The following is a 27,966-nucleotide window of genomic DNA, read 5'->3' on the forward strand; positions in this document are numbered from 1 at the left end:
ATTTCGATCATCGTCTAGAGAAAATTGCAACAATTACGTACGATTACTAGTCTTATGTATAAAGCATCCGCATGCGGGTTTTTCCCTGAGGTTTTCGAACTTGAGACCTTTTCAATTACACATAAAGTGTTGAAATACATATACAGATAGAGATATATAGGGTGGGAAAACACAGGGCCAAGTGCCGGAGGCAATGGGACCTGCTGGCCGGAGAGGGTAGCAAGCAAAGCATAAAGTGGTGGCAAGCAAAGCATAAAGTGGTGGCTGTGTGATCATGCTGATGCTGACAGAGGTGGGGGATATATTACAATGGCAACGCACCAAAAAAGTCATGATCCCCCACAACATAATTTTCTCAATGTTCCCTGGCCCCTACTCCCCCTATGTAGTCACAGTCTCCACCTGATTGATCTCATTGTAGACTATGTCTTACAATAGGCTAGCAATAATGTAGCTTGACGATAATCAAATATAAGACCTCTCACTTATAAGTGATGAGAAATATCATTAGACCTAGTATTAAGTGACAGCTAATCCTATCAAGTCAATCCAAATCTACAATTTATACTTCCTCAATCAAGTGTTAACTATCTTATTTCTAGTATTCAGCAACAAAGCATGTGTCGATTCTACCACTTACCAACTAGTTTTACGACTAAAACTCGCATGCGACCTATTTCATACACCCATATTTCTCTATTCTCTCCATCTATCAACCATGCATGCAGTATGTTTCGTACACTTCTATCTCTGTCTCTTTTCTTGTGTTTTCTGGTTAACCCCCTACGAAAATTCAATTGGCAGCTTTTTAAATCTGGATTTCTTAGTTCATACAGCTTTTGGAAAACGAAAGTTAGCTTTCCTTCCCTACACAACCAAAACCCAGCTCAAAAAAATCTGGCAAAATCTATCTTGTTTTTTAAAGGCTGTGTAGCATTATTTGCCTATCATTTATGATATTGATAGCAAAAAAATGTTTAGATCATGGAATATATCACTACATCAGCAAGAGCTACATGATTAAGACCTTACAAAGTATATGCCCTAATCGTGCTTGAAATCTCTTTTAAGTGGATTACATAGATTCAAGAAGCATGTTTAAGTGGAGAAGTGGGATTCCTACATAAATAATTATGGTAGTTTGAAATTGGACACACCATCAATGAGATCACTGGGCAAGTGATGCAAGTTTTGCTGCCACTTTAACCACCAATTGCCTATTCCTTTCTATCCTTATACAATGATTGTTGTCATTTTCATTGGATACACACAATCTAAATTTCCGACCAATTAACTTAGTGGGATTTTACTGTGGCTTCAGGTATGGACCCAAGCATGAAGCAAAACCTTAAAGCAGAAGAACGATGTACGAGTGCATTATTATTACGACATCCTAAGCAACCGACACAAAGATGTGTAAACATTTTTTCTACTTAATATTGTAAATGATAGTGGTGCATTCGTTTCATGTAAGTTGATATGCTAAAACAATGTATTTGTTAGACTTTGCCTTGTAATGGAATTCAATGTGAAATAGTAAAAAGTGTTTAGTTACATCATTCACCCAAAACATTCCGTTCTAGAAACATCATTAGTGTAGGTTAGAATAACAAGTATATATTCCTCACCCCACATCTCCAAAAGTAACGAGTACAAATTACTGTTATTAGTTGAATTATGTTCTTCAAGTACCCCCACTCTTATCAAGGTAATAAGTTAATTGATCTCTTCAAATTAAGAAATTCTAATCCATTTTAGTACAATATTGACAATTTTAATCATTGGACAACATAGTGACAAAAAATAAATACAATGAAAATGGTTATTGGCCAACAGAAGTTGATTACTTCAGCAATAGGCACCACCTATTTTATTCTTTTTTTCTTAATTATATTGGAGCACTACTATATGTTGCTTTATTCTAAATTTTAAAAAGGTGTAACTGGACTCGTTTGAAATTACTTTTAAAATAACTGAAAATATTTTTAAAATAACTGCTTTGGGAACCAATCCTTGAAAAAATGGAAGTGAGTCCTAAAAAAACACTTGAAGTGATTCCTGCAACTTGAAGTGATTCCTGCAAGAAGTATATAATTGGTTTTTTTTTGTAGAAAACACTTAAAGTGCTTTTGGAACACAAAAACAATTCACCAAAATTGTTTTCAGTCAATTTAAAAGTACCTAAAACGAGTATTATATAGCTTTACATCGATGGATATCTTAATAAAATTGTTACAATTTAAACTTCCAAATAAATAAAATGGTTAAAATGGTCATCTAATAGTATTGTTCCATCGTCAGACTCTTGTGCATTCAATTTTTAGATAATGAATCTGAACCACACATCATGGCAAAGTTTTATTTTGATCAATAATTTAGAGTATTTAAACTCACAATCTAATGAATTTAAATATTTTACTACTAAATATGACAAGAAAACGTTAATAAATGTCCTTGGATCTTCTTCAATTTATTCCGTTCAACAGCTGAAAATAAAGAATGTTGTGTAAGAGGTAAAAAAGAGTATCGATAGCACCACCCAATATATATCCATATCTTGGCCCCAAGAACCATTAGTTCATATATTTTTAAGAAAACTAATGAAAAAGGCTTGAAAATTTTGAGTTTTAACAAAGGGCAAAATAAAGGGTAAAGTGAATAGTATCATGATTGATTTTTTAGTGTAAAAATGTGATTTTTCATTAAAGTAAACAGTACCAAGAGTTTTTCGTTAAAATTCCCTATATTTTTTAGACCCATAAACCCTTAATGCTCCATCGGCATGATCCAACCGTGAAGTACACACAACCAAAAAAGGCCATTAATCCGTGACACCATTGGAGGAGTAGAAACACATACTTTACCTCCGCTATAAATACCGTAACTCACCACCTCCGTTTTCATTAGCTCAAATTTCCTCACCTTCTTTACATCTACTCAAAAACCTTCCTAATTTCCAAAACTCCAATTAAAAACAAAAATATGAGAACTGTAATTGCCTTCTCTACTGCAATTCCGGCAACGAAATCCCCACTGGAATCATCACTGCCGCCAACTCCTACAACCATGGGGCAGCAGCAGCGCTCGCCGTGGCATTCTCCGGTGCCCTACCTCTTCGGAGGCCTGGCGGCGATGTTGTGTCTGATTGCTTTTGCTCTGTTGATCCTGGCATGCTCTTACTGGAAGCTTTCGAGTCGGCTGGAGGACAGAGAAGGCGGCGAGGGTGACTTGGAGAGCGGCGACGACGAGAAAGGCGACAGGTCGAATAAACCAGTGAAGGTGTTCGAGGAGAAGATTTTGGTTATCATGGCGGGGAATGAGAACCCCACTTTCTTAGCCACGCCGGTTTCGGTTTGCTCGAAAGCTGCTTCTTTCGGCGGCGGCGATGAGAAGGTGGTGGACGGTCAGGGCATGAGTAAAGACGGAGAGAACGAGGAGATTTCTGAAAAAGTGAAAGAGGAAACGGGGTCCCATGATCACGAAGAACCCGAAAATATTCGAAACCGAGACGATGAATCGGAGACTCAGCCGAGGAGATTACAAGAAGAAGTCCAACATGAAAACCAGTGAGCTCAACTCAGCTTGCTCTGTTTCAGTTTTGGCATGTTTACGAGAGAGAGAGAGAAAGAGTGCTTTGTTCTTTCTTTTTTCGGTCTCCTATGTTGTCGTTTTTTCTTTTTTCTGGTGGGGTTTTTGGGGAATTTTTATGTTTTTGATCCGAAAATGTAAATTTTTGATGAGATTTATTAGTTTTGATGAGATTTAACATTAAAATATAATTAACTAGTTGATGTTAGAGGTTTTTGTTCTTGTCTTCCCATATTAATTTCTTAATTAGTGGCGTATTGTACTAATTAAGAAGGATCATTTATCTTTCTTTGCCTTTCTTCCCCACGCATTTTTTCAAACATAGGAAAGGTATGGGTTTGGAGCACAAGAAGTTCTAATGATGTTGAGTTTCATCTTGACATCTTGAGTTCAAATATCATGAGCAACAATGGCACAAAATTAGGAACATAAAACAAAACTAGTTACCCATCGAAACCATATTATTTAAATCTTCGCTTTGAATACCACTAACTCAAACATTATGGGAATGAAATTGGTATAAAATGTTGTATAAAGAAAAAAATATATAATAGGAAAAGGAATAAAGCAAAAAATGAAGAAGTTCTCAGAATGAGTGCAACTAGAACATCTAAGCACCGATTTCTCAAGTCTATCATGCACATATAATATTTTGTAAATAATCAAAAATACTGATACATTACATTCCCGTTACATAAGTTATTAATGAAAAAATGGTACACCTCCCAACTCCTAATTCGATGCCTAGAAATTTTAAGGTTGGCTTTGTTCGACCTAAATAGTTAAAACGAACTGTGCTAACCTGGAAAAATCATGGATCAAAGTTTTTGTTTACTTGAACCTCAAGGAATCTTCTGCACGCTACTAACCCTTATGCATATGTTAGGCATGAAGGAATTCCTTGTATTTATGTTGGGCCTGAAATTCACATTTTCGGTCACGTTAATGTTTGGACCCGATTTTGCTTGACTTGGCCCATATACTATAAGTTGTTGGATGAGAGAAATATTAAGGATCATGATTGGCTTCCGGATAAAGGTTGAATTAATCGCATAATCTATCTAGATTCAGAGTCTTAGTTGAAGACGACGAGACTTGATGGTGATAAAGTTTCGGGCGAGAACAAATCTGAGTATGTTTAAAGAATATGCCTAGAAATTGGAATATATCAGAATTTTACAACTAAGCAGACTTGATCATCACAAAATTGCAGCATAGAGAGGGTCATTCAACTTAACACATAAACGCAAATGTGCTGCACAAAACCTTGCTCTACGTGAAACTTTCTCACACCTCTGATAAAAATACTAACTTGTCGAACCTAATGCAAACAATCTTGAACTTAGTAGTGAATTGAATAGCCTTGTCTTCATATACTAAAACTCTAGGCCGAGAATGCTCCTTACTCAGTCGTTGTCGCTCAGTGCAGAAGTCATCAACGCACTCTACACCACACCACCACATCCATTTTACTCGTTCGACCAAGCTCGGTCATAAGTTGGTACAACCGCATTTACAAAACTCACCAATTGTTCGACCTGCACCCCACGTAAGTTTTGTAATTTCTAAGGTCAATAACTGCATAAAAGAACTCCACAACTCACATGGAAATCTTCTAAGACCATCTCCAAATGAAATGTCAAAAATGTTACATAGACATATAACTGTAACAAACGACGTACCAATTACTTCAACTAAGATGTCAAAGCTGACATGGAAAAAAGGTTAAGATGATATGGACAAAGAGATATCAAATTTGAAGCTGCCTTTAAATATGGTATTTGCTATTTCCAAATACATTCCACTAGCCTTACATTAAATGTTAGCATATTTAATTATTATTTTATTATTTTTAAACTAACAAAAACTTAATTTTTATTATTTTTGTTTAAAAAAATATAAATAAAACAATAAATTTTAACATATCAGACGAAGAAAAACAAATATTAATAATATATCAAATTATCAAATCAACGATCTTCTGATGAATTTGACGTCTCTTCTGAAGAAGTTCTTAAGTGAACGCATGTTGTAGTAAGACTGCAAGGCTGCGTTTGACAAGTTGGATGGGGGCATTCAGACTGGAGAGCGAGAAAGCTGAGGTCAGACTTGGCTACATTCTTGGGAGGCATGAGAGAGATACACGCGTAAGTGTCTGATTGGGTTCGGGTCCATTGGAAAGCTACGCGTAGGCACGAGCCGTTGAATTGTCCGGCGCGGCGTCACGCGAAGGCGCGTCCCCTCATTAATCATGATATCGTGATTACAGATTACAGTTCACACAGTTCACAGAAGTCAGGTGTACATTTGTAACTGTAGGCGTGCAGGTACAATATTCTTACTGGAGTGTGGTCCATTAAGTAGGTAGAGGGCCGGACCAACAAATAAAAACCAGTAGCCCAATTGGGCTATTAGAAAGAAATCACATTAGGCCCGACCCGAATACAAAATTCGTCCCTCGACTTGGATTTTTTTTAATTTTTTTTAATTTTTATCAAACTGAATTTTACTTGAAATTGGTGGATGCAAAATTAGCTCTTAGAATATGGATTACAAAGAAAAGAAATTTTTTTATTTACATTTTTAGAATATATAATTATGAATTTTACTTCAACCAGGGAGATGTGATTTTAAAATTTTATTTCACTTTTTCTTTAAATGACGGAGTCCACTCTCTGAAAGTGTAATTTATATTTTTCAACCAAGATAAAATTTTTTATATTATATCCAACGAAGAGCTTTCCAATCAAGAAAAAAAATATAAAAAAACCCATTTCAAAGCATTTGAAATCAGATGCTCGTCTAATTGTAATTCTCTTCGCACTCTCAGAATATAAAAAAACAGTATTGGCAGAAAATGATTAAGAGCTCGTTCGAAAGTATTTTTAAAATGGTTGAAAGCGTTTTTTATAAAAATATTTTTTGAACCAATTTTTAGTAAAAATAAAATTGAATCTTAAAAAATGACTTGAAATGCTTCTTATAAGGAGCACACAACTAATGATTATTGCAAAAAATATTTTAAATGTTTTGGAACCCAAAAATATTTTATCTACTTTCAATCATTTTAAAGCATTTCTAAATAAGCCCCAAATTCAAAATTTTGAATGCTCGTCTAAGAAAATAAATGTACATTTCTTATTAGGTACTAAATCTATATAGCAATCTCATTAAAAGCAAGCACAATTTATTGCCACTAAAATTCGATTCCAAAAATTGCAACAGTAAAAAAAAGTCAAACTCAAAAAAATCCAGTTACAATTGGCAGTTACAAAAATATTAAATGCGTTTCCAAAAAAGACTGACAGTGTGAAATGATGTTATCACCTTTTTCTGGGTATATAAGGAAGAATAATGTAGCACTCTTGAATGCTACATTGACAAAGACAAAGATGAAGGGGCAGGCTTTCTTCTCTCTGCTTATAGTCCTCCTCTTGGTTTTCTCTAATGGTAAATAGAATTCTCCTATCTTCGTTTCGTACACGATTATACTCCAAACTACTTTAATTTATGAAAAAATGTATTCCAAATTCAAGTTCAAGGACAACAGACGCACTGCATTTTTGAAATCCCGTCATCTGTTTGAGAGAAATTACATTAATTAATTATGTGTTTAACCACGTTTTAACATTTTCTTGTTTGCGGATTAGGTACATTGCAAGGAGAGGCAGAACAATCATGCTCCAAGTCCATCCCTCTCGAGGGTTGCTCAAAAGAGGAATGTGTCTTGGAATGCGTTAGACTAATTGGCGTAAGTATCAACGGTTGCTGTATCGATGAACATACATGTTGTTGCATAGAATAATGTATTTTTCTCCATCATTGATCGAGGAAGTAATCGATAAGGTAGAAACTAAGAGCTGATAGAGTAAATGATTATGTCTAAAATGTTATTTCGAATTATCAATGAATAAAATTCGGCTCAAAAGCTTGCTCATGTGTTTTTTATTTTATTTTATTTAAATACAAAGGTATATTTATGCAATTGGGGGGCGAATTGTTCGAACTGTCATCAACGAGATTCAAACTTAAAACCTCTTAGTTACAGGTTATAAGTGAAGAAAAATATCACTCGACTTTAGTGCTGAGTTACTCTCATATGATGAATCGGAGACTCAGCCGAAGAGATGTAAATTTTTGGGCAAAAGACTGTTTACTATTCTCAAGTTTCATGGTTTTCAACATTTAATACATCAATTTTTTTTCATCCCAGAGTCATACCTAAAGTGTTAATTTTGGGACAGTATCATACATCCGTTAGTCAAACTGTTAACTTTGCTGTTAAATGATGATGTGGCACCCACGTGGACAATGATTGGGTGCCACGTGTCATTAAAATTTTTAAAAATAATTAATAAAATGAAATTAATAAAATGAAAGTAAAAAAAAAAAAACCCCAGATCCCCATTGTCTTCCCCACCCCGACCCCCCATCCCTTTTCCCTCTACACATCCATCCTTCCCCTCCCCATATTCCCTTTCGTTCTTTCTCCCGTTCCCTCTGCATAGGCCTAGTCCCGTCCACTCCCTCTGCACATCCAAGAACTCAGCCGTCCACTCCGTCGAGGTCCAGGAACTCGACAAGTCCCTTGTCCTCGGATGGAAGCACGACGACCCTCTCTTCCACAGAAATCTCGCCTAGCTGCAGAGATTCAAGAACAACAACCAACCAACCAAATCTCAATCAAACAACCAATCAGTCAATCAATCAATCCAAATCCAAAAATTCAAATCGTAGAGAGAGAGAGAAAAAGAGAGGGAGCGTACAGAGATGGCTCTGGGGGTGGCGTAAGGAGGGTGGAGCTCCGGTGAGGAAATCAGAGAGAGAGGACGGGATGGAGGGAGGGTGGTTGGTGTGGGTTTTAGATGAGAGAAGAGAGGGAGGGAGAGTGGGTGGTTGCAGAGGAGAGAAGAGAAGGTGGGGGTTGCAGCAAGTGCTAGAGGGAGGAGTGGATGGAGAAAGGGTGGCTCAGGTAGGCAAGGGGTGGGTGATGGGGGTGCTCGGATGGAGAAGATGAAGGGGGTGGATGGGATGAAGGGGGCGGAGGGGATGGGGGAAGGATAGATGTGCAGATGGAGAAGGGAGGGGGGTCGGGGTAGGGAAGACAAAGGGATATGGGGATTTTTTTTTAAAAAAAACTTTTAATTAATTAATTATTTTAATAGTTTATTATATTTTTAATGACACGTGGCGCCCAGTCATTGTCCACATGGGCGCCACATCACAGTTAACGGGAGACTTAACAGTTTGACTAACGGATGTATGAGACTGTCCCAAAATTTACACTTTAGGTATGACTCTGGGATGAAAAAAAATTGATGTACTAAATGTTGAAAACCATGAAACTTGAGGGTAGTAAACAGTTTTTTGCCCTAAATTTTTTATGTTTTTGATCCGGAAATGTAAATTTTTGATGAGATTTATTAGTTTTGGTGAGATTTAAAATTAAAACATAACTAACTAGTTGATGTTAGAGGTTTTTGTTCTTGTCTTCCCATTTTAATTTTTTTAATTAGTGGCGTATTGTACTGATTAAGAAGGATCATTTATCTTTCTTTGCCTTTCTTCCCCACGCATTTTTTTCAAAAATAGGGAAGGCATGTGTTTGGAGCACAAGAAGTTCTAATGATGCTGAGTTTCATCTCAACGTCTTGAGTTCAAATATCATTGAGCGACAATGACGCAAAATTAGGAACCGAAAACAAAACTAGTTACCCTCTCTCCTCACTCCCACGTTCTCTCTCTCTCTCTTTCTCTCTTCCTCTCTCTTTCTCTCTTCCTCTCTCTTTCAATTTTAACAACCAAAGTAAAAAAAAATTCACACACTTTATGAGTGCGATATACTAGTGGATTACAAAGAAAAACCATATTTTTATTTTATTTTACATTTTTAGTATATAAAATTATGAATTCTACTCCAACGAGGGAGATGTAAATTTAAAATTCTATTTCACTTTTCCTTTAAATGACGGAGTCCATTCTCTGAAGGTGGAAAAAAGAAATTTTATATTATGTCCATTGAAGAGCTTTCCAGTCAAGAAAAAAAAATATAAAACACCCATTTCAAAGCATTTAACATCTCACTGTGGTCATTGGAGATGCTCGTGTAATTGCATTTCTCTTCACACTCTCAAAATAAAAAAGTGATATCGAGAGAAAATGATTAAGAGTTCGTTTGAAAATGTTTTTAAAATAACTGAAAGCATTTTTTATAAAAATATTCTTGGAACCAATTTGTAGTAAAAATACAAGTGAATCATAGAAAAAGACTTGAAATGCTTCTTACAAGCTTCTTACAAGAAGCCTATAATTAGTAGTTCTTGCAAAAAGCACTTTAAGTGCTTTTGGAACCCTAAAAATATTTTCTCTATTTTTAGTCATTTTAAAACACTTCCAAACGAGCCCCAAATTCAGGATTTCGAATGCTCGTCTAAGAAAACAAACATACATTTCTTATTAGGTAGCAAATCTATATAGCAATCTCATTAAATGGAAGCACAATTTAATGCCACTAATTCGAAATCCAAAAATTGCATAAGTAAAAAAAGTCATACTCAAAAAAATCCAATTACACTTGGCAGTTACAAAAATATTGAATGAGTTTCCAAAAAAGACTGACAGTGTGAAATGACGTTAATCACGCTTTTTTGGGTATAAAACGAAGAACAGTGTAGCACTCTTGAAAAGAAGTCGGAGGAAGAAAGTTATTGGGCAATTGTATGGGCGAGGGTGCACATTGACAAAGACAAAGATGAAGGGGCAAGCTTTCTTCCCCTTGCTTATAGTCCTCCTCTTGGTTTTCTCTAATGGTAAATTCTCTTATCTTCGTTTCGTCGATGATTATACTCCAAACTACTTTAATTCACGAAAAATGTATTTCAAATTCAAGTCTAGGGACGACAGAGACACTACCTTTCGAAATTCCGTTATCCGTTTGAGAGAAATTATGTTATTTAATTACATGTTTAATCTCGTTTTAACATGTTCTTGTTTGCAGATTAGGTACATTGCAAGGAGGGGTTTCATGCTCCAAGCCCATCCCATCCCTCTGGAGGGTTGCTCAAAAGAGGAATGTGTCTTAACCTGCGTGAGCATGGGTCGCACAAGTATCAGCGGTGGATGCATCGATGAACATACATGTTGTTGCAAAGATGCAAGGTATATTTCTCCATCATCGACCGAGGAAGTGATCGATCAAGTAGAAACTAAGAGCTGATAGAGTAAATGATTATGTGAATAATGCTATTTCGACTTATCAATGAATAAAACTCAACTCAATAGCTTGCTCGTGTGATTTTTTTTTATTTTAATAAATATAATGGTATATTTACGCTATTGGGTGGGCGAATAAATTGGTTTGAACCACCTTCAACGAAATTCAAATTTAAGATCTCTCACTTGCAGATTATAAGCAAAGAAAAATATCACTCGACTGTAATACTGAGTTACTCTCATATGATATTGAGAGGATGCATAAATAAATGGGAATACTTTTTTAGGCTTGGCCTCAACAGGACGCAAAAAGAGGTATTAGCCCAATCACACATATTTGTGTTGGACTTGGATTGTTTGCCCTCCCATTTCGGTGCCATTCCCGTGCCCTCCTGTTTTGTGTGATCACGGTTAAGACACGTCAACATTTTATATTATTTTTTTATAAAAATAATAAAACAAAAAAAAATAGTAATATAAAATGTTGACATGACTTAACCGTGACCACACAAACAAGAGGGCATGAGGAGGGCACCGAAATGAGAGGGGAGACAATCCAAGTCCATTTGTGTTATCGATATTTCAGTAGAAATATTAAAAAAAGATATAGAACGAAGAGGGAGGCTGACGTCTAAACTTCACTGCATAACGAAGTAACGGAGAAACTCTTTTAATAATTCTGCTAAAATCAACATATTTCATTGCTATTTCCGACATTATGGTTAAATATCAGAAAAATTATAGTTCTTGACATTCTCCAAAGTTTCATTTTAAATTTTCATCATTTTCATCCAAAGCAGACGATATTTAAATTTATATCGAAATCTCCATCGACACCGATAATTTAAACACTAGCTACCACAAAGAAAAGAGAGCTTAATATAGCATTTGTTCTGAAAGACACAGATGAGGTGTTTCTTCCCTCTGCTGACAGTGTTCCTGCTGTTCTTCTCTAATGGTATGTTAACATTTAATCTCTTCTTAATATCGGGTTCGTTCTCTATTTTTTGCATTTTCTAAATTGTTTCGTGATTCTGTGCACTTCGAGGAGAGGCACGAAACTACTCGAATGCTCCTATCCCTGTTAAAAATGCTCGAAATATACATGTTGCTGCAAAGATTTAGAATATCGCTTATGTCCAAAGAAATGGTTGCACCCAAACAATTAAAAAAAATAACCTTATTCGAGGATGCATAGCAAATGCAACAATGTTTTTGCACTAGACTAAGGGGAGGGGAGAGTTTGAACCCGGACACAGTGGATTTAAGATAAAATCTTATTCACCAAAACAATCCACCCACTAACTAACAAACGCAACAATTAAACTTCGTCAACAAACGCTTTCATCACTTCTTACCAGAAACTTCATCCGGGGTTTTGGTAGTCATCTGATCAACTGCATGAACTGTGTTCTGAAGCTCCTCCCATATGGCTTTGTACACCATCCTCTGCCTATTTACAGCCGACTGTCCCTCGAACGACGAGGAGACAACATCAATGACCACATGTCGGCCATCCCCACTCAGATCTTCTACGCTAACGGATTCAGCATTTAGCTCCTCCTTGATCTTTTTCTTCATGGACTCTATGAGGGGGGAGTCGATGGAGCCAGCATTGCCCACGCTCGAGGATCGAGGACTGAATCTCCTCACACCACCATATTCCAGTCTCATATTCCTCCTGTTTTCATTGCTGATTGCTCTATGGTGCAGCAATACCAACTGTGTTTGCCTTGGTTGAGAAAATAAGGATGGTAGAGCTCGACTAAGGAAGCAGGAGGCTGATAACACATATGGACGCACCATCATTGACTTCACCGCCATTTTTCCCTTTCTACACTTCTACTTGTAACCCTAAATCTCTAAGCTACGTATGGTTGCACTCCGTTCTTATGCAACAATTGGGCACCTACACAAATATGATGGTGCAAATTAAAAATGGAAAGAATAAATCATATAACATCAAGTTTTGCTAAACCAATTTTATATGAACATTACTCCCTGCAAGTTCGAATAACAGTCAATATTAAACCATACTGGGATTGCTGATTGCTTCTGAAAGCGCTTCTAACTATGTTTGGCAGAAAAACATAAAAGTGCTTTTACCCATAATCTCTTTTTGAAGAAGCACTTGGAATTTTAATACGAAAGTCAACATGTTTATAATACAAGCTCTTAAGCGCTTATGAGCAGGTTTCCTACAGAAGCATTCCCAAACAATCACCTTATAATCTGTTTCGAACTGCTTTTAGAATGCTTAAAAGCGCTTTTAGATAACCAACTATAAGGGCTTCTTTTAGCATTTGGCATAAGTGCTTTCAAGAGAAGCACTTCCAAACTGCCCTTAAACTACACAATCTCCAACAAGTTGCAAAAGGGTCCAAATTTTGGCTCACTTGGAAGTGCTTTTAAAATAACTAAAAGTGTTTTGGTGAAATTATTTCTAGGTTCCAATAGCACTTGAAGTGTTTCTACAAGGATTCACTTGCATTTTAACTAAGATTGGTTCCAAAAGCACTTTCATCAACAGTGCTTGGAGTCATTTTAAATATACTTCCAAACGAACCCTCTATTATTAGCTATAAGCCTGTACCAAATGAAATTATCATTTACCATGTGATGCTGAATCCTTCAACTAAATTCACATTAATCTTCAAAACTCACACTACCAAATCCAGTGATTAACCTATTTAACCATATTCAATTAAATCTTGAGTAAACCCAGCAAAAGCAATCCGCTATTGAAGCCGTAAAACACTAAAATCAAAAGGAAATTCCACAGCAGAGGTTAAAATATGTAAACTTTACAGCAATTCGTAGGTTTTATTTACAGAGTCAGAGAAATTTACTGACCTCGCGGTTTGAATACTCTCAATGAGAGAGAGAGGTTGGGAGGAACGGAGCGGCAGAGCAAACAAGAGGAACGAATGAGGGGAAAAAGGTTCGTTAGGGATTTTCAAGGGTAATTATGTAAATTTAAAAAGAATAATAGAATATTTACTAGCAATTTGATCTGAGCTGTTTAATTTTCTTTAGGTACAAATCCGACGGTACAGTCAATAACCACGTCATCTAAAACATATGCTTCCACATATGCCAACTAGTATTATGATCTAGTAGTATTCCTCTTCACTTGTAAATAAGAGGTTTTAGGTTCAATTTTCGCCAAAAAGGAATTTAAACCATATTATTGTTAACCCATTATGAAGCTAAGCTCGTCCACTCCCCCATAATATATATATATATAATATCGTTTGTTCAAAAAATAAAAAATAAAATAAAAACATAAATGCAACAAAAAAAAGAGTTTAAAAATGTCATCCAACGGTTCATATTAATTCAGTTAAAAATAGTTTAAAAATCATAAAAAATACAAAAATGCAACAAAAAACAAAAGGTAAGAGAATATGAACCGAGATGAGATTGTGATTTCGGATAATAATACGTAGCGTGATGAGATCAGTTAAAAGTCATATTTGAATTTATTTATTGAAAATAATGAATACGAAGTCTTACATATTAATAACGTCATCTATTAATAATACTTAAATGACTGTAAGTGGTGGATTGACATGATGATTATTGTCTTCCTTTTCAACCTCTTACCTCCCAAAATCAATTTTTTTTCCACTCATTTTAGTGTAAAATAACTATCGCATGTGTCTAAAAATAATAATACATAAATGACTAGTATCACGTAATGCTTCTATTAAAATAGAATAATGCTAAAAAGATTAAATTTTTAAAGCAAATTATGTGTCACTAATTAGAAAAATCACGTTAATAGACACTTAATTAATACTACAACTACATCATTTAATTTGTAATTTTGGTATTCTTAGCATTACCCATTAAACTAAAGGAAAACTAATGAAAATGACTTGAAAACGAAAATGACAAAAAGATGTTGTGAGTAATAGTACCAAAATTGACTTTTTAAGGTAAAAAAATGGTTTTTCGTTAAAGTGAACATGATCTAAAGTGTTTCGTAAAAATTTTCTTAAAATAATCTAAAATCATTTGATCGTTTTAAATGAATTTTGGTGACTGTGATTATAAGAGAAGAAAAATTGACAGAAATCGTTTTTTAAAACGTGTTGCTCATGTGCATGCACCGCGATAGCACCAAATCCTCTGATTTGAAATATATGCCGACATACATAATAAATCTTTTCGAATTGTATGTGCATTATTAGTAACATTTTTTCCATGTATGGCAAATCATTTGTTATTTGCTATGTACCCGATAGTTGAGGTGTTCATCTGTTATTTTTGCTATCTACCCGTGGTAGTTAGGGTGTGCCCATACGACTAGAGTCGTACTCAACATTCTCATACAACTGTAGATCACGCGACAATTGAACATGAGAATTACACGAGTGTACTCTCGACGGGTTAGAGATACTAAATAGTTCAATTTCAGAAATACAGACTTATAGAGTTTATCACAAATACTAGACAACTCCGTAGTGATTGACACAATAGGTTTTAGTGATTTGCTTACTAGTAATAGTGGTGTCTTCGGCCTATAAATAGAGTAATGTTATTCATACCATGTTTTTGTATTATATTTTCATACCATCTTAGATGACATTTGTGAACACGGAAAATTCCTGAAACGAAAGAGACAAGAACAACGTGCACAAACAAATATTTGTGTTTGATGGTTTTGGGTTACAATCTCTCTCTATTTTGATCATCTGATTCGATCTTCGTAAGGTGTGTATTTGTGGATGTGCGATTGATCCAAAGGGTCGTTGGGCTTGATCTAAGGATGAACGTTCTTCAAGGGTCGTGGGCTTGATCTTTGAAGGTGGATTTTGAGCGGGTCTTCAAGGAGCCGTTGGGGCTTGATCTTGAGGATGAGCGTTTCTTCAAGGGCTTTTGGGCTTGATCTTGAAGGTTGATGAATGAACGGATCTTCAAGGGCTTTTGGGCTTGATCTTGAAGAACAGTTGGATGTGTGGATTTGTTGCTGTTGTTGATCCAAAGGGCCGTTGGGGCTTGATCTTAGGATGAACGGGTGATGAATGATGAACACTTTCTTCAAGGGCCGTCGGGGCTTGATCTTGAGTTGGTGATTGTTGATCCAAGGGCCGTCGGGGCTTGATCTTGGAAGAACGATGAACGAAGAACGAAGAAGGCTTTCTTAATTCTTCGGGAACTTGGATGTTTGAGAGCTTCGGAGTTTCAGAGCTTCAGAGCTTCAAGGTGTAATCTCAATTGGTTTCCCAAATGAATGAAATTGGGCTTGTATTTATAGAATTTTCCAAGACCTAATTTTGAATATAATATTCCAGATGAAATAAGTTGTTTCTGCTAGGTGTTGACACGTGTCCTATTTGATGACTTTTCCAACTCATTTCAATTTTCGTTGAGTCACACGCTACGTGTAAAATTTATGTAATACATAAGCGTTGACACTTTGATTTATCGGTCAACATTTATTTACCAAAATTTCGATGTCTACAAATGCCCCCACTTCAAGGCGCGTCGTATACATGTGCTTGTCACGTGTAGGAGATGCGTTTTGAAGTCCCTTAATGTAGATGTCGATCCAAGGGCCGTCGAGGCTTGATCTTGAATTGGGCTGGAGATTTCTTCAAGGGCCGTTGAGGCTTGATCTTGAATTGGGCTTGAGATTTCTTCAAGGGCCGTTGAGGCTTGTTCTTGAACTTTTGTTTGAAATTTCTTCAAGGGCCGTCGATGCTTGATCTTGAAGGTTGAAATTGGACCATAAGGAGCTTTATGTGGCAGATGATCTTTGGCTTTTGTAGTGGGTGAATCGACACGTATTTTGTTGCGCTTGTTGACTTTCCACAGCTTTGATCTTGAACTGGGTTGAAGGATTTTCTAGATTCCTCCAATTGTTGATTTTCCACAGCTTATTCTTGAACTAGGTTTTGATTCAAGGGTGGTAGACACTTAATCTTGAATCAGACTTGTGATTTCTTCCAGGGCCGTCGAGGCTTGATTTTGAATTTGGCTGAAAGCTTCTTCAAGGGCCGTTGAGGCTTGATTCTTGAAGGTTGACTCGAACATATGGCAAGCAGGCACGAGGTGAAGGTGACGACTTGTTGTTTTGTTCAATCTTTCTAATTCACACCTGAGCAGTTTGGTCAGCGGTATGATCTTCAAGATTGATGGGCTCTTCTTCCAGTTGGTGACTTGATCTTTAAGGATTTGATTCAAGGGTGGTGAATCGGCACGTGCAGCCCACAACGCCTAGTAAGTCGACCCAAGAATTTGAGGGTCAAAACGAGTTCTTCATCTCAGACTCTTTTTGCCGAGTTGACTGTGCATGCTGCATTCTTCTCTGCTTGTTTCTTCATGCAGATATGGCAGCTTCTCGAGTTCTTCAGCTCGGACTCCTTCTGCTGAGTTGACTGTGCAGACTGCATTCTTCTCTGCTTGTTCCTTTTGCACCTTGTCTCCACATGCTGCAAGGTATCATTTTCACTTGCCTTATCTGTTCTCCAGGCAGATGTGGCAGCTTCTTTGGAAGTACAGCAGCAGTGGGAAACGAGTACTTGAGAGCAGTGCTAGGTAGGCAATCAGGGAAGGGTTCCAAGCAGTCGGTTCCTTACCCGAGTTTGAGTGGAAGTTCCGGCATATTGTTTTCTTTATCCTTGTCTTTGTATGTAAGAACAAGGACAAAGGAAATGACAGGGAGAACGCATGATATGAGATATTCTTGCTTTCTACCCTGGTGATATGAGATACTTTTGCTTTGGAGTCATTGGCTTGCGGAGGTACCCCAAGGAATAAGGAACATTGAATGACTCGAGAGGCTTCGTTGGGAAAGCATTTTTTTTTTTTTGGAGATGAAGAAAGGCTTTGTATGTCTGCCTTGCTATGGAAGGCGAAGGTAGACAATTATAGGAAGTTCTTTGATACCTGTAGAGGTACTATTCTTTCACTCGTGTCGGCAACCAATGCGTGATTGATCTATATGGCTTCACGTGCTTTCTTCTTTATCAGAAATCTTCGACAAATTGTCCGTAATTTCCGCCAAGCTGAGTGTGCATGTGACAGGTGTTGACGCGGCTGAAAAAGACTGGCGCCTCTTCGATAACTGGGATCGGCGCTTCGACAAATTACCCGTGATTTACGCAAAGTTGAGTTTGCGTGTGATGGGTGCTGACGTGGTTGAAAAAGACTGGCGCCTCTTCGATATCTGGGATCGACGCTTCGACAAATTACCCGTGATTTACGCAAAGTTGAGTTTGCGTGTGATGGGTACCGACGCGTCTGGAAAAGCAAGATGCTTCTCCGATTTCTGAGCTTGCCTCTTCGATTTTTTGAATGGCCTCTTCGAATTCTGAGCTCGCATCTTCGATCTCTGAAGTCCCGTCGAGTGCTGATTTTTTATAGAGGCACGCTGTTCGTTTCAAAGCACACTTGAATTTTACTTGTGAAAACTCCCTTCTTGCACTTCTAAGATCTTGATTCGTCCCCTCTTGTAAATTTGATTTGATTTTTTTTTTTTTTTTAATTTATGTATAATGCAAATTTATGTAAAATTTCCAGAAAAATAAATAAAATGGACCTTCTATTTCTCTCTATGCATTTGTTTTTTATTTTAATTTTTTTGTTTTTTTTTTGTTTTTTTTTTGTTTTTCTTTTGGTGCTGGATGCACCAAGTTCCATCATTTTTTTATTATTTAAAATTTTTTTTTTCTTCCGCACATGGTGCCCATGCACCACCAGAAACTTTTGATCTGCCATGGGGCTGTACCCCATCTTTGATCCACCATTCCTTTTTTTTTCACGTGGTGCCAGATGCACCACTTTGCTTTGCTCCACCATCCTATTTTTTTAATATATCTTTTTTGTATAAATGTTGATGATGGGTAGAGAAATTTGCAGGCAGCGGAGCTCGAGTTTGAGGAAGAGCTTATCGGCCGGCTAGTCGTTTGACGGCGGTCTTTGAAGTTGGTGGCAGCTGCGAGGCAAGAGACGGAGGAGGAGGAGCACAGAGGAGCACGAAGAAACTTGCAGGGAAGGACGAAGTCGAGGGGGCCAGGCGCTGCGGTGGATCACATTCAAAGGCAGTAGCAGAGCAACGGAAGCACACCAACCTTCGAACCCAAGCCCAAGACATTAACCCTTGGAACACTTTCGGAGATGAGGATCTCAAACAGGAGGCTATGGAAGATCTGGCGGCGATTGAAGGAGAGAAATGTGGGAGATGAATTCGCGATTTTCCCAATCAGCTTGGACCGCTATCCCAACGTTCACTCCCGACGGACTGATCCCCCCAGGAAGACGAGCTTGTAGCTGGCGGGAGCCGAAACGGTAGCCATGGCAATTTCAGATCTATGAGGATCGGACCGGGTTTTACTCTTCAGCTCAGCGTCCATCACGACGGTGTCGAAGGTGGCGGGGTGCGCTGATTTGTCCCTGCCATGCGCTGGGTTTGTGGGGTTTCCTCACCGGAGTGCTTCTCTCCATTTCGGGTCGGGTCCGCCTTGTAGGTGGTATCGAGATTATGCTTCCTCGTGCGAATGATGCTGATAAACTGGACCTGATGGCGCAGCTCTTTACTGGTGAGAACTCGCCGAGAAGGTGGTGTCTGATGAATTTTGACGCTGCCTCCCCGACTTCAAGCATATCGAGCAGCGAGGAGATGAAGGCAGTAGCGATACCCAGCAGGGGATGGAGAGAAGTAGCTGGAGCTTGAGGTGGTTGTAAGGCGTGTGCATCCGTCACTGCTGCTGCTGGTTCTCAACCTACATGTCCAGGTGGCTATAAGGCACGGGTGGAGGCCATGCATACCTTCGATGATGAGAGAGAGAAGAAGATGGGCTATGGTTCTGCTTTTCTGTCCGATTCGGTGGACCCGACTGATCGCCTGTGCTGCTACTGATGGATTAAGAAGCGGCTCGACAAGAACAACATGCTTCGTTTCCAGAAGATTGAGGCCGTTAGCTCCATGTTGAATCAGGAGCAGTAACACTTGGAAAGATCTTTGCTTTTTCTGTCCACGTATCTTGTGATTTCCTTTTGCACTTATCTTTTCGCCTTTAAATTCGCTAATGGCAACTTGTGATTTCCTTCCTCCTTTCATCCGAACATGCGTAATGTCATTAGCAGTGAAGGCATGCTCCAATACATCGAGCACATCATGCCAGCTTGAGAAAACAAGAACTTTAGCCTCTGGATTTGTAGACTTTATCCATAGTATTCTTGTCACTGCTTCAATCTTTGTTCCATTTGTCTGCTGAATAAATAGGTCCAAATTTCAGAAGCCTTTCACAGGTGATGATCTACCATAGGCAACCTGAATATTGCAGTCCTTGGAAGTCCTCATAATGTCATAAAAGAGGGCCTTCCGGTCAACACACTGTATCCGCAGCACCGTATGAACAGGGCTCAATGAATTATCCACTGTAATACTGGTCTTTTTTTTTTTCACCGTTCTCATATTTCGGGTGAGCGCTTTTGGATAAGCTTTCTCATCCTTCAGCTGATAGCTAAACAATTCGTCAGCAAGGGCTGGTGGAAGAGAAGAATTCCCCTGCAGACTTTCATACTCAGGCCCAGGCAACTTAAGCTCACAGGTGATGCAATACTCTCCTAAAGCAGCCATCAGATGCTCACATATATCGTCTCTCCTCTATTTTGTGTGTAACAACTCCAAGCAATCCGTGATGAAGAAGAGGTCCAAAACTCTGCCATCCGAGGTCGGCATCACTTTCACTCTCTGAATCACAATTTCAAGCTCACATAGCACTTTGGTAACATCGTGGAGTGAGCCTCTCTGGTTGTGGCACCAAAACTTCAACAGATAGACCAGAGAGGGCGTGGGGACGTCGGAGATTTGATTGACGTAAAACGAGAAGAAGCACGACGACGGGCACGCAGAGGAGAGCCGATCCTTCAAGCTCTTCCAATCGACCTTCAGGGATTGGTGGTGGGGGACGACCCACAACACTATATAGCACCACCTTCCATCCGTCGAGAAATCTGCTTTCGTAATGGAAAGGCCAGACTGGAGGATGATTCTGCAGAGGTCGCAGCCGAGGCCGGCCTTGTCGGGGCAGTTGAGGGTGAGGACGGAGGGCTCGTCGGGGGTCTCCCCCGGCTGGATCACGACGACGTCGTCGCAGGGAATGCCCATGGCTGACTCCTTGTTTTTACGATTCTACCCCTGTGAATCGTTGGCCTTCGGGAGATGGCATAGGCGAGGTTGTGGCGTCCCCTTTTCGTTGACAAGGAACGTGGGCTTGTGGGCCTGGGTCTATTGGAATTGCAGATGTGTTTTGACCTGCTTCTAAGGCTATATATATATATATATATATATTATTTTTTTAAGCTGTAGTTTTTTTTTTTTTTTTTTTTTTGTAATGAAATTGACTTTCATTAATAAAACCCTTATTTTTATTTTGATGTGACTGAACTCGAAATTGAATATTCAAGCTGCCTACGTACCCTTCCAAAGAAGAGATCAAGTCTTAACGTAGTTCGAATACATACATATATATATATTATTATTTTTTTTTGGTATTTTCTTTTTGTGCCGTTTGCATTTTTAACTCATGCAGGCAAGGAGCATTTGGTGCCGTGTTGCAGTTTCAGCTCGTGCAGGCAAGAAGCGTTGGTGTTGCCTTTTATGCTCGTGCAGACCAGGAGCATTGGTGTTGCCTTTTATGCTTGTGCAGACCAGGAGCATTGTGTCTTGCAGTTTAGGCTCGTGCGGACAAGGAGCTTTTGGTGTTGCCTTTTATGCTCGTGCAGACCAGGAGCGTTGGTTCGTGCAGTTTAGGCTCGTGCGAACAAGGAGCATTTGGTTTGTCGCCTTTTATGCTCGTGCAGACCAGGAGCTTAGTGCCATGCAGTTTAGGCTCGTGCAGGCAAGGAGCATTTGTTCGTCAAGCGATCTGAGAGAGTCGTTCCTCGCACTCTTCGTAGCAAGGAGCCTTAACTGAGTAGTTGAAGAAGTCTTCTGGGAAGATGTCACGCATCGTGATGGGGATGGATGATCTTCGTGTCAAAGTTTCATTATCTCCAACACTTTCACATTGTTCTAGAGGTGAATAGGAGCTGTGTTGCCCCCTTTCCCATTGGTGAGCTTGTGGAGAAGACATATGCTTCTTGTGCAATTTCTTCGGAGTGACATAATTCCATCCTTCAACTTCACTCGGCTTGACTGGCATGTTTTTGGAGCATGCCCCCAGCGATTGAGGTGAAAATTTTGAGTTGACAGAGCCAGACGTGACGTCTTTTTCCAGGATTTCGTCTTCTTTGTCTTCTTGGGCCTTCTCTTCAGTGCGGTCCTCTTGGGTTTGTTGCCGTGAAAATTGGCCGGTGTAGATGATGGTGCGCCTCCTTACCTTCAGTGGTCCTTTTGTGTCGACTTCTAGAGTTGCTTGGCGCTTCATCCTTGAAGGAATCAAGCTTTGAACATCGTCTTTTCCTGCTAGACTGTCGAGCTTCTCTCCCTTTGGCGTTGTCTTCCTGTTTCTAGAAGGCTTCTTAGTTTCTTCAAGTCTGTCCAAAGCCGACCGTTGCGGAGGAGATCTAGCTGTGCCGCTTTGTTTCTTGGGTTTTGATAACCTTTCAAAGACTGATCTTTGCGGTGTTGGCGTCTCAAGCCTTTTGAAGACGGGATTTTGGTCTCGACCACTGATGCGATCAAGTGCTGCAATTCTAGGTTTTGAATAATTCAGCCTTTCGAAGACTGAGGTTCGAGGGGCGGGTTTAGGCTCCTCTTTTGGCCTTGTGGCTTGTGGTCTTGGCTTCCTCATTTTTTTGTAGGTCACCGATGTCCACCCTTTTCTTATCACCAGTAGATGCATCTTGGTTGCTTGCCCCCGGTGATGGTTGTGTAGGAGGTGCCATGTGACTTGAACATTGACGGGAATGATCATGCATGCTTCGGAGATGCACAGGATCGAGTGATTCAAACACGATAGTAGTAGTGTGTGCCGCCACCGTGTCTTCGAGGTCAAGCTCGATTTCCCCTTGCTGTGCTAGCTTCAGGATGAGATCTTTCAGTACGAAGCACTTTTTCGTTGGATGACTGATGAAGCGGTGGAATTTACAGTATCTTGGGTTGTCGGTACGATTCATCTCTTCCGGCCGTCTGCACTCAGGCAAACTGATCACCTTCTTGTCCAACAGGTCATCCAGCATGGCAACTACATCAGAGTCGGGGAATGGATAAATCTTCTCCTCAAGCTCCTTCAAAGTGCGTCTACGCATCTCTTGATCACGAAAAGCTTCGGTTTGAATCGCCTTGCCTCGTGTGGAGATTTTGACGGGAGCTGTGTTGACCGTCATCGCTTCCTTGGTGGGTTTCCATGTGGCCTTTTCCACCTTTATCCCAAAAACTTTGTCGTTCTTGTAGTCGGCGATCGGTTCCTTCTTTCCATGATGGGCGATGCTCAACTCCATGTCATGGGCGCGAGTGGCCAATTCCTCGAAGGTCCGCGGTTTAATGCCTTGAAGGATGTATTGCAAACCCCATTGCATGCCTTGGATGCACATCTCGATTGAAGAGGTTTCCGAGAGCCTGTCTTTACAGTCGAGGCTTAGAGTGCGCCATCTGTTGATGTAGTTAATGACTGGCTCGTCCTTCCACTGCTTTGTGCTCGTTAGCTCTAGCATGCTCACAGTGCGGCGGGTACTATAGAAGCGGTTGAGGAATTCCCGCTCTAATTGCTCCCAACTGTTGATGGACTCAGGCTCCAGATCCGTGTACCACTCAAAGGCGTTTCCTTTCAGCGAGCGCACAAACTGCTTGGCGAGGTAATCTCCATCCGTCCCCGCGTTGTTGCAAGTTTCAACGAAGTGGGCAACGTGCTGTTTCGGGTTTCCCTTTCCATCAAATTGCATGAACTTTGGTGGTTGATAACCCCTCGGCATCCTTAAGGCGTCGATCTTCTTTGAATACGGCTTTGAGTACAACCCGGAGGTATTTGAGCTCCCTTCGTACTGTGCCTTGATGGTGTTGGTGATCATCTCTTGCAGCTGCTGGATAGAAAGAGATCCCATGAGTGCCGCTGCTTGGTCTGGCTCCGGCTTCGCATCATTTTTCTCCACATGAGGCTCATCTTCTGGGTTAGGGTTATCGTCGTCCTGTGGCTTCAGTCGGCTGACGAGTGCAGCGATTTGCAAGTCTTTTTCTTCCACAGTTCGGATTAGCCTTGCGATTGCTTCGTTCATCTGAGCCAGTTGTTCTTCAACGGAGGTAACGCCGATAGTCATGACTTGTGCGACCAATAGACGTGACTTTCCTTTAGACATCCAGGATGCTGATGAAGAACGTCGTTGGCTGCTTTGAAATGTCATCTTATGTGCCTCAGCATCATGCTTCGGTGCCCCCAGCGAGGTCAGGTTGATGACAGACTCACACCTTGGATGCTCCCCTTGCTCTTTTAGCGGCACCAGTTTTGAAGTGGCATGTTGAGGAGCGGTTGTGGCGCCAATGGATTGTCCGTTTGCGGCAGAAGTGCTTAGGATCCTTCCCTCAGTGGTTGCAAGAACGGCTTGTCCCTTGCTTGATGCCATTGACTTTGAGGTGTGCTTGGATTCCTTGAACGGAGAAAGAGATGAGAGGTAGAGATTGTCCTACCGGGCGTGCCAATTTATGAACACGGAAAATTCCTGAAACGAAAGAGACAAGAACAACGTGCACAAACAAATATTTGTGTTTGATGGTTTTGGGTTACAATCTCTCTCTATTTTGATCCTTTGATTCGATCTCCGTAAGGTGTGTATTTGTGGATGTGCGATTGATCCAAAGGGCCGTTGGGCTTGATCTAAGGATGAACGTTCTTCAAGGGTCGTGGGCTTGATCTTTGAAGGTGGATTTTGAGCGGGTCTTCAAGGAGCCGTTGGGGTTTGATCTTGAGGATGAGCGTTTCTTCAAGGGCTTTTGGGCTTGATCTTGAAGGTTGATGAATGAACGGATCTTCAAGGGCTTTTGGGCTTGATCTTGAAGAACAGTTGGATGTGTGGATTTGTTGCTGTTGTTGATCCAAAGGGCCGTTGGGGCTTGATCTTAGGATGAACGGGTGATGAATGATGAACACTTTCTTCAAGGGCCGTCGGGGCTTGATCTTGGAAGAACGATGAACGAAGAACGAAGAAGGCTTTCTTGATTCTTCGGGAACTTGGATGTTTGAGAGCTTCGGAGTTTCAGAGCTTCAGAGCTTCAAGGTGTAATCTCAATTGGTTTCCCAAATGAATGAAATTGGGCTTGTATTTATAGAATTTTCCAAGACCTAATTTTGAATATAATATTCCAGATGAAATAAGTCGTTTCTGCTAGGTGTTGACACGTGTCCTATTTGATGACTTTTCCAACTCATTTCAATTTTCGTTAAATCACACGCTACGTGTAAAATTTATGTAATACATAAGCGTTGACACTTTGATTTATCGGTCAACATTTATTTACCGAAATTTCGATGTCTACAACATTTGACGTGGACAGTCACATTATTTGAATTAATTAGATTTTAAAATTTAGTTCATTATTTAATAAACTAATAATTAAGAAAAATTAGTTAATTAAATGATGATTTTGGTATATGAAAAATCTTTCTCATTCATTTCTTTTGGTTTTACAAAATTTTCAAATGATGTGGCTGTCCACATTAGATGCCATCTAAAATTATATACAAATATAGTAGGAATAACGTTACTCTATAAATAATACACCTCTCCTCTCACAATCAGTTGAATTAACTCTTAGGGTCAATTTTTCACGCGCAAGTTGGCGCGTCATTAATTTGAAGCGATTGATACAAATTAATCCACATACATCAATGGTCAAAAATACATAACCTACAAGACAGTCGATCTTCTTCTTCCTACATACACAGCGTAGGAGATGGATTGTCTGCTTTCCCCATCTCATCCCCTCATATTTTATATGATCACATCAATATTTTATATTAATTTTTTATAAAAATAATAAGAATATAAAATATTAACATGTCTTAACTGTTACCATATAAATAAAAGTAGGAGATGGATTGTCTGCTTTCCCCATCTCATCCCCTCATATTTTATGTGGTCACATCAATATTTTATATTAATTTTTTATAAAAATAATAAGATAAAAAATAATAAAAATATAAAATATTAACATATCTTAACTGTTACTAGGCAAATAAAAGAAGATGAAAAAGACATGAGATGGGATGGCAGACAATCATCTCCCACAGCGTATGGCTATTCCATTGAACACCGACTTTTTGAGCTCAAACTCGAGCAACGCGTGGGCCACCGACCCACCATTATTGTGGGCCCCTCAACTACCCACGCTATCACGACACTGCGAAAAAGGTGAAGCAAAGGAAACTCGGAAGCCAATGCAGACCATGTACCGTTGACCCCACCTTATGGCTAAGCTTCGCCCACGTATCGCCCCCTCATTGGTCCTTACCTAGATATCCAGGGCCCACAGGATAGGCACCACACACTGAATCCAAACGCACAAAAGGAGAGAGAAGGAGAGAAAGAGAGAAGAGAGAGAGAGTCTTTGTGTGTGAGTGACAAGAGTGAGTGCTATTTACGAAAACTATTACATTGCAGCAGATTTCGGTCATGGCATCGAAGCTCTGCGACTCTTGCCAATCGGCGACGGCGACTCTGTTCTGCCGCGCCGACTCCGCCTTCCTCTGCGTCAACTGCGACTCCAAGATCCACGCGGCCAACAAGCTCGCCTCCCGCCACCCCCGCGTCTGGCTCTGCGAGGTCTGCGAGCAAGCTCCAGCTCACGTCACCTGCAAGGCCGACGACGCCGCCCTCTGCGTCACCTGTGACCGCGACATCCACTCCGCCAACCCTCTCAGCAGTCGCCACGATCGAGTCCCTGTCACGCCGTTTTACGATTCCGTGAACTCGGCTGCAGACTCGGTCCCCGTCGTCAAATCTGTCGTCAACTTCCTCGACGACCGTTACTTGTCCGACGTGGACGGAGAGACCGAGGTGAGCAGGGAGGAGGCCGAGGCCGCCTCGTGGCTGCTCCCGAACCCCAAGGCGATGGAGAATCCAGATCTGAACTCGGGGCAGTACTTGTTCCAGGAAATGGATCCGTATCTGGATCTGGACTACGGGCATGTGGATCCGAAACTTGAAGAAGCTCAGGAGCAGAACAGCTGCGGCGCGGACGGCGTCGTTCCGGTGCAGAGCAAGAACATGCAGCCTCTGCTGGTTAACGACCAGAGCTTCGAACTCGACTTCTCCGCCGGCTCCAAGCCCTTCGTCTACGGCTACCACCACGCTCGGTGTCTGAGCCAGAGTGTAAGTCCTCAATTTTCTCCGTTACCAAACAGATCCTAAGAAAATTTTGCATTCAATATCTGATCCTCTGCTTTGCGCCTCAGGTATCATCGTCGTCGATGGACATCAGCGTCGTGCCGGATGGCAACGCGGTGACCGCTGCTGTGGAGACATCGCAACCGGCGGTCCAGCTCTCGTCCGTGGATCGCGTGGCGAGGGTGCTGAGGTACAGAGAGAAGCGGAAGAACCGAAAGTTCGAGAAGACGATACGGTACGCTTCGAGAAAAGCGTACGCGGAAACTCGGCCGCGAATCAAAGGCAGGTTCGCGAAGCGCACGGAGGTGGAGATCGAAGCCGAGCGGATGTGCCGCTACGGCGTCGTTCCGTCGTTTTAGGTTAATAATGTAATTAACCGGTAATCAAGCTTTGTAATTTCGTTTTTTTTCCCCGGGAAATCGGCTGTGGGTGTAAATATCGGTCGAGATCCGGTGTACTGTACGATCCATGGAATCTTGGCCGACGATTTTGTACCAAGTTTTTCTTCTGCAGTAATGAAATTTTAATTTGGTATTGGGTCGTATCAGAATCTGGATTGCTATTGGTTTTGGTGATTAGCATTAGGATTAATTTACTATATTAGGGACATTAAACTATTAATTTACTATATTAGGCAACCATTAAACTATTAATTTATTATATTAGGCAACCTTAATTTGCTAAAGCCCACATGCTTTACTTATTTAATTGTTAATTATTTCTTTTGTTCATAGTGATTTCTAGCGTCTTCCATTAAGGTCGGAGAGCAGGTGAACAATGTTTTCTGGGTCCCATTTGATTGAGCCGTGAGAGACTCACCTAATTATCGTACGGAATTTGTGTGGCGATTTTTTAAATTAATAAGTACTATGAAAATAAAAATCAATGTTA

At 40.1% G+C, this 27,966-nt stretch overlaps 3 protein-coding genes and 1 pseudogene across 3 annotated transcripts; 2 read left to right on the forward strand and 2 right to left on the reverse strand.

Moving 5' to 3' along the window:
* The first annotated feature begins 2,887 nt into the window (after nucleotides 1–2,887).
* Nucleotides 2,888–3,796, forward strand: LOC126632565 (protein GLUTAMINE DUMPER 5-like). The gene has a single exon (XM_050302989.1). The coding sequence runs from the start codon at nucleotides 2,983–2,985 to the stop codon at nucleotides 3,568–3,570; it is 588 nt and encodes a 195-aa protein (XP_050158946.1). The 5' UTR covers nucleotides 2,888–2,982; the 3' UTR covers nucleotides 3,571–3,796.
* Nucleotides 3,797–11,965: 8,169 nt separating this feature from the next.
* LOC126632566 (protein BOLA4, chloroplastic/mitochondrial-like) lies at nucleotides 11,966–13,777 on the reverse strand. The gene is made up of 2 exons (XM_050302990.1): nucleotides 13,654–13,777; nucleotides 11,966–12,709 (listed from the first exon to the last, which is right to left on the reverse strand). The coding sequence occupies exon 2, from the start codon at nucleotides 12,622–12,624 to the stop codon at nucleotides 12,148–12,150; it is 477 nt and encodes a 158-aa protein (XP_050158947.1). The 5' UTR covers nucleotides 12,625–12,709; nucleotides 13,654–13,777; the 3' UTR covers nucleotides 11,966–12,147.
* A 5,628-nt stretch (nucleotides 13,778–19,405) lies between these two features.
* Nucleotides 19,406–21,000, reverse strand: LOC126632551 (ACT domain-containing protein ACR9-like; annotated as a pseudogene).
* A 5,257-nt stretch (nucleotides 21,001–26,257) lies between these two features.
* On the forward strand, nucleotides 26,258–27,609 carry LOC126632560 (zinc finger protein CONSTANS-LIKE 4-like). Its single transcript, XM_050302984.1, has 2 exons — nucleotides 26,258–27,060; nucleotides 27,144–27,609. The coding sequence occupies exons 1-2, from the start codon at nucleotides 26,362–26,364 to the stop codon at nucleotides 27,432–27,434; spliced, it is 990 nt and encodes a 329-aa protein (XP_050158941.1). The 5' UTR covers nucleotides 26,258–26,361; the 3' UTR covers nucleotides 27,435–27,609.
* Nucleotides 27,610–27,966: the final 357 nt, after the last annotated feature.

The sequence above is a fragment of the Malus sylvestris genome, chromosome 8 (genome assembly GCF_916048215.2).
Source record: "Malus sylvestris chromosome 8, drMalSylv7.2, whole genome shotgun sequence".
In the NCBI taxonomy this organism is placed as follows: Eukaryota; Viridiplantae; Streptophyta; class Magnoliopsida; order Rosales; family Rosaceae; genus Malus; species Malus sylvestris.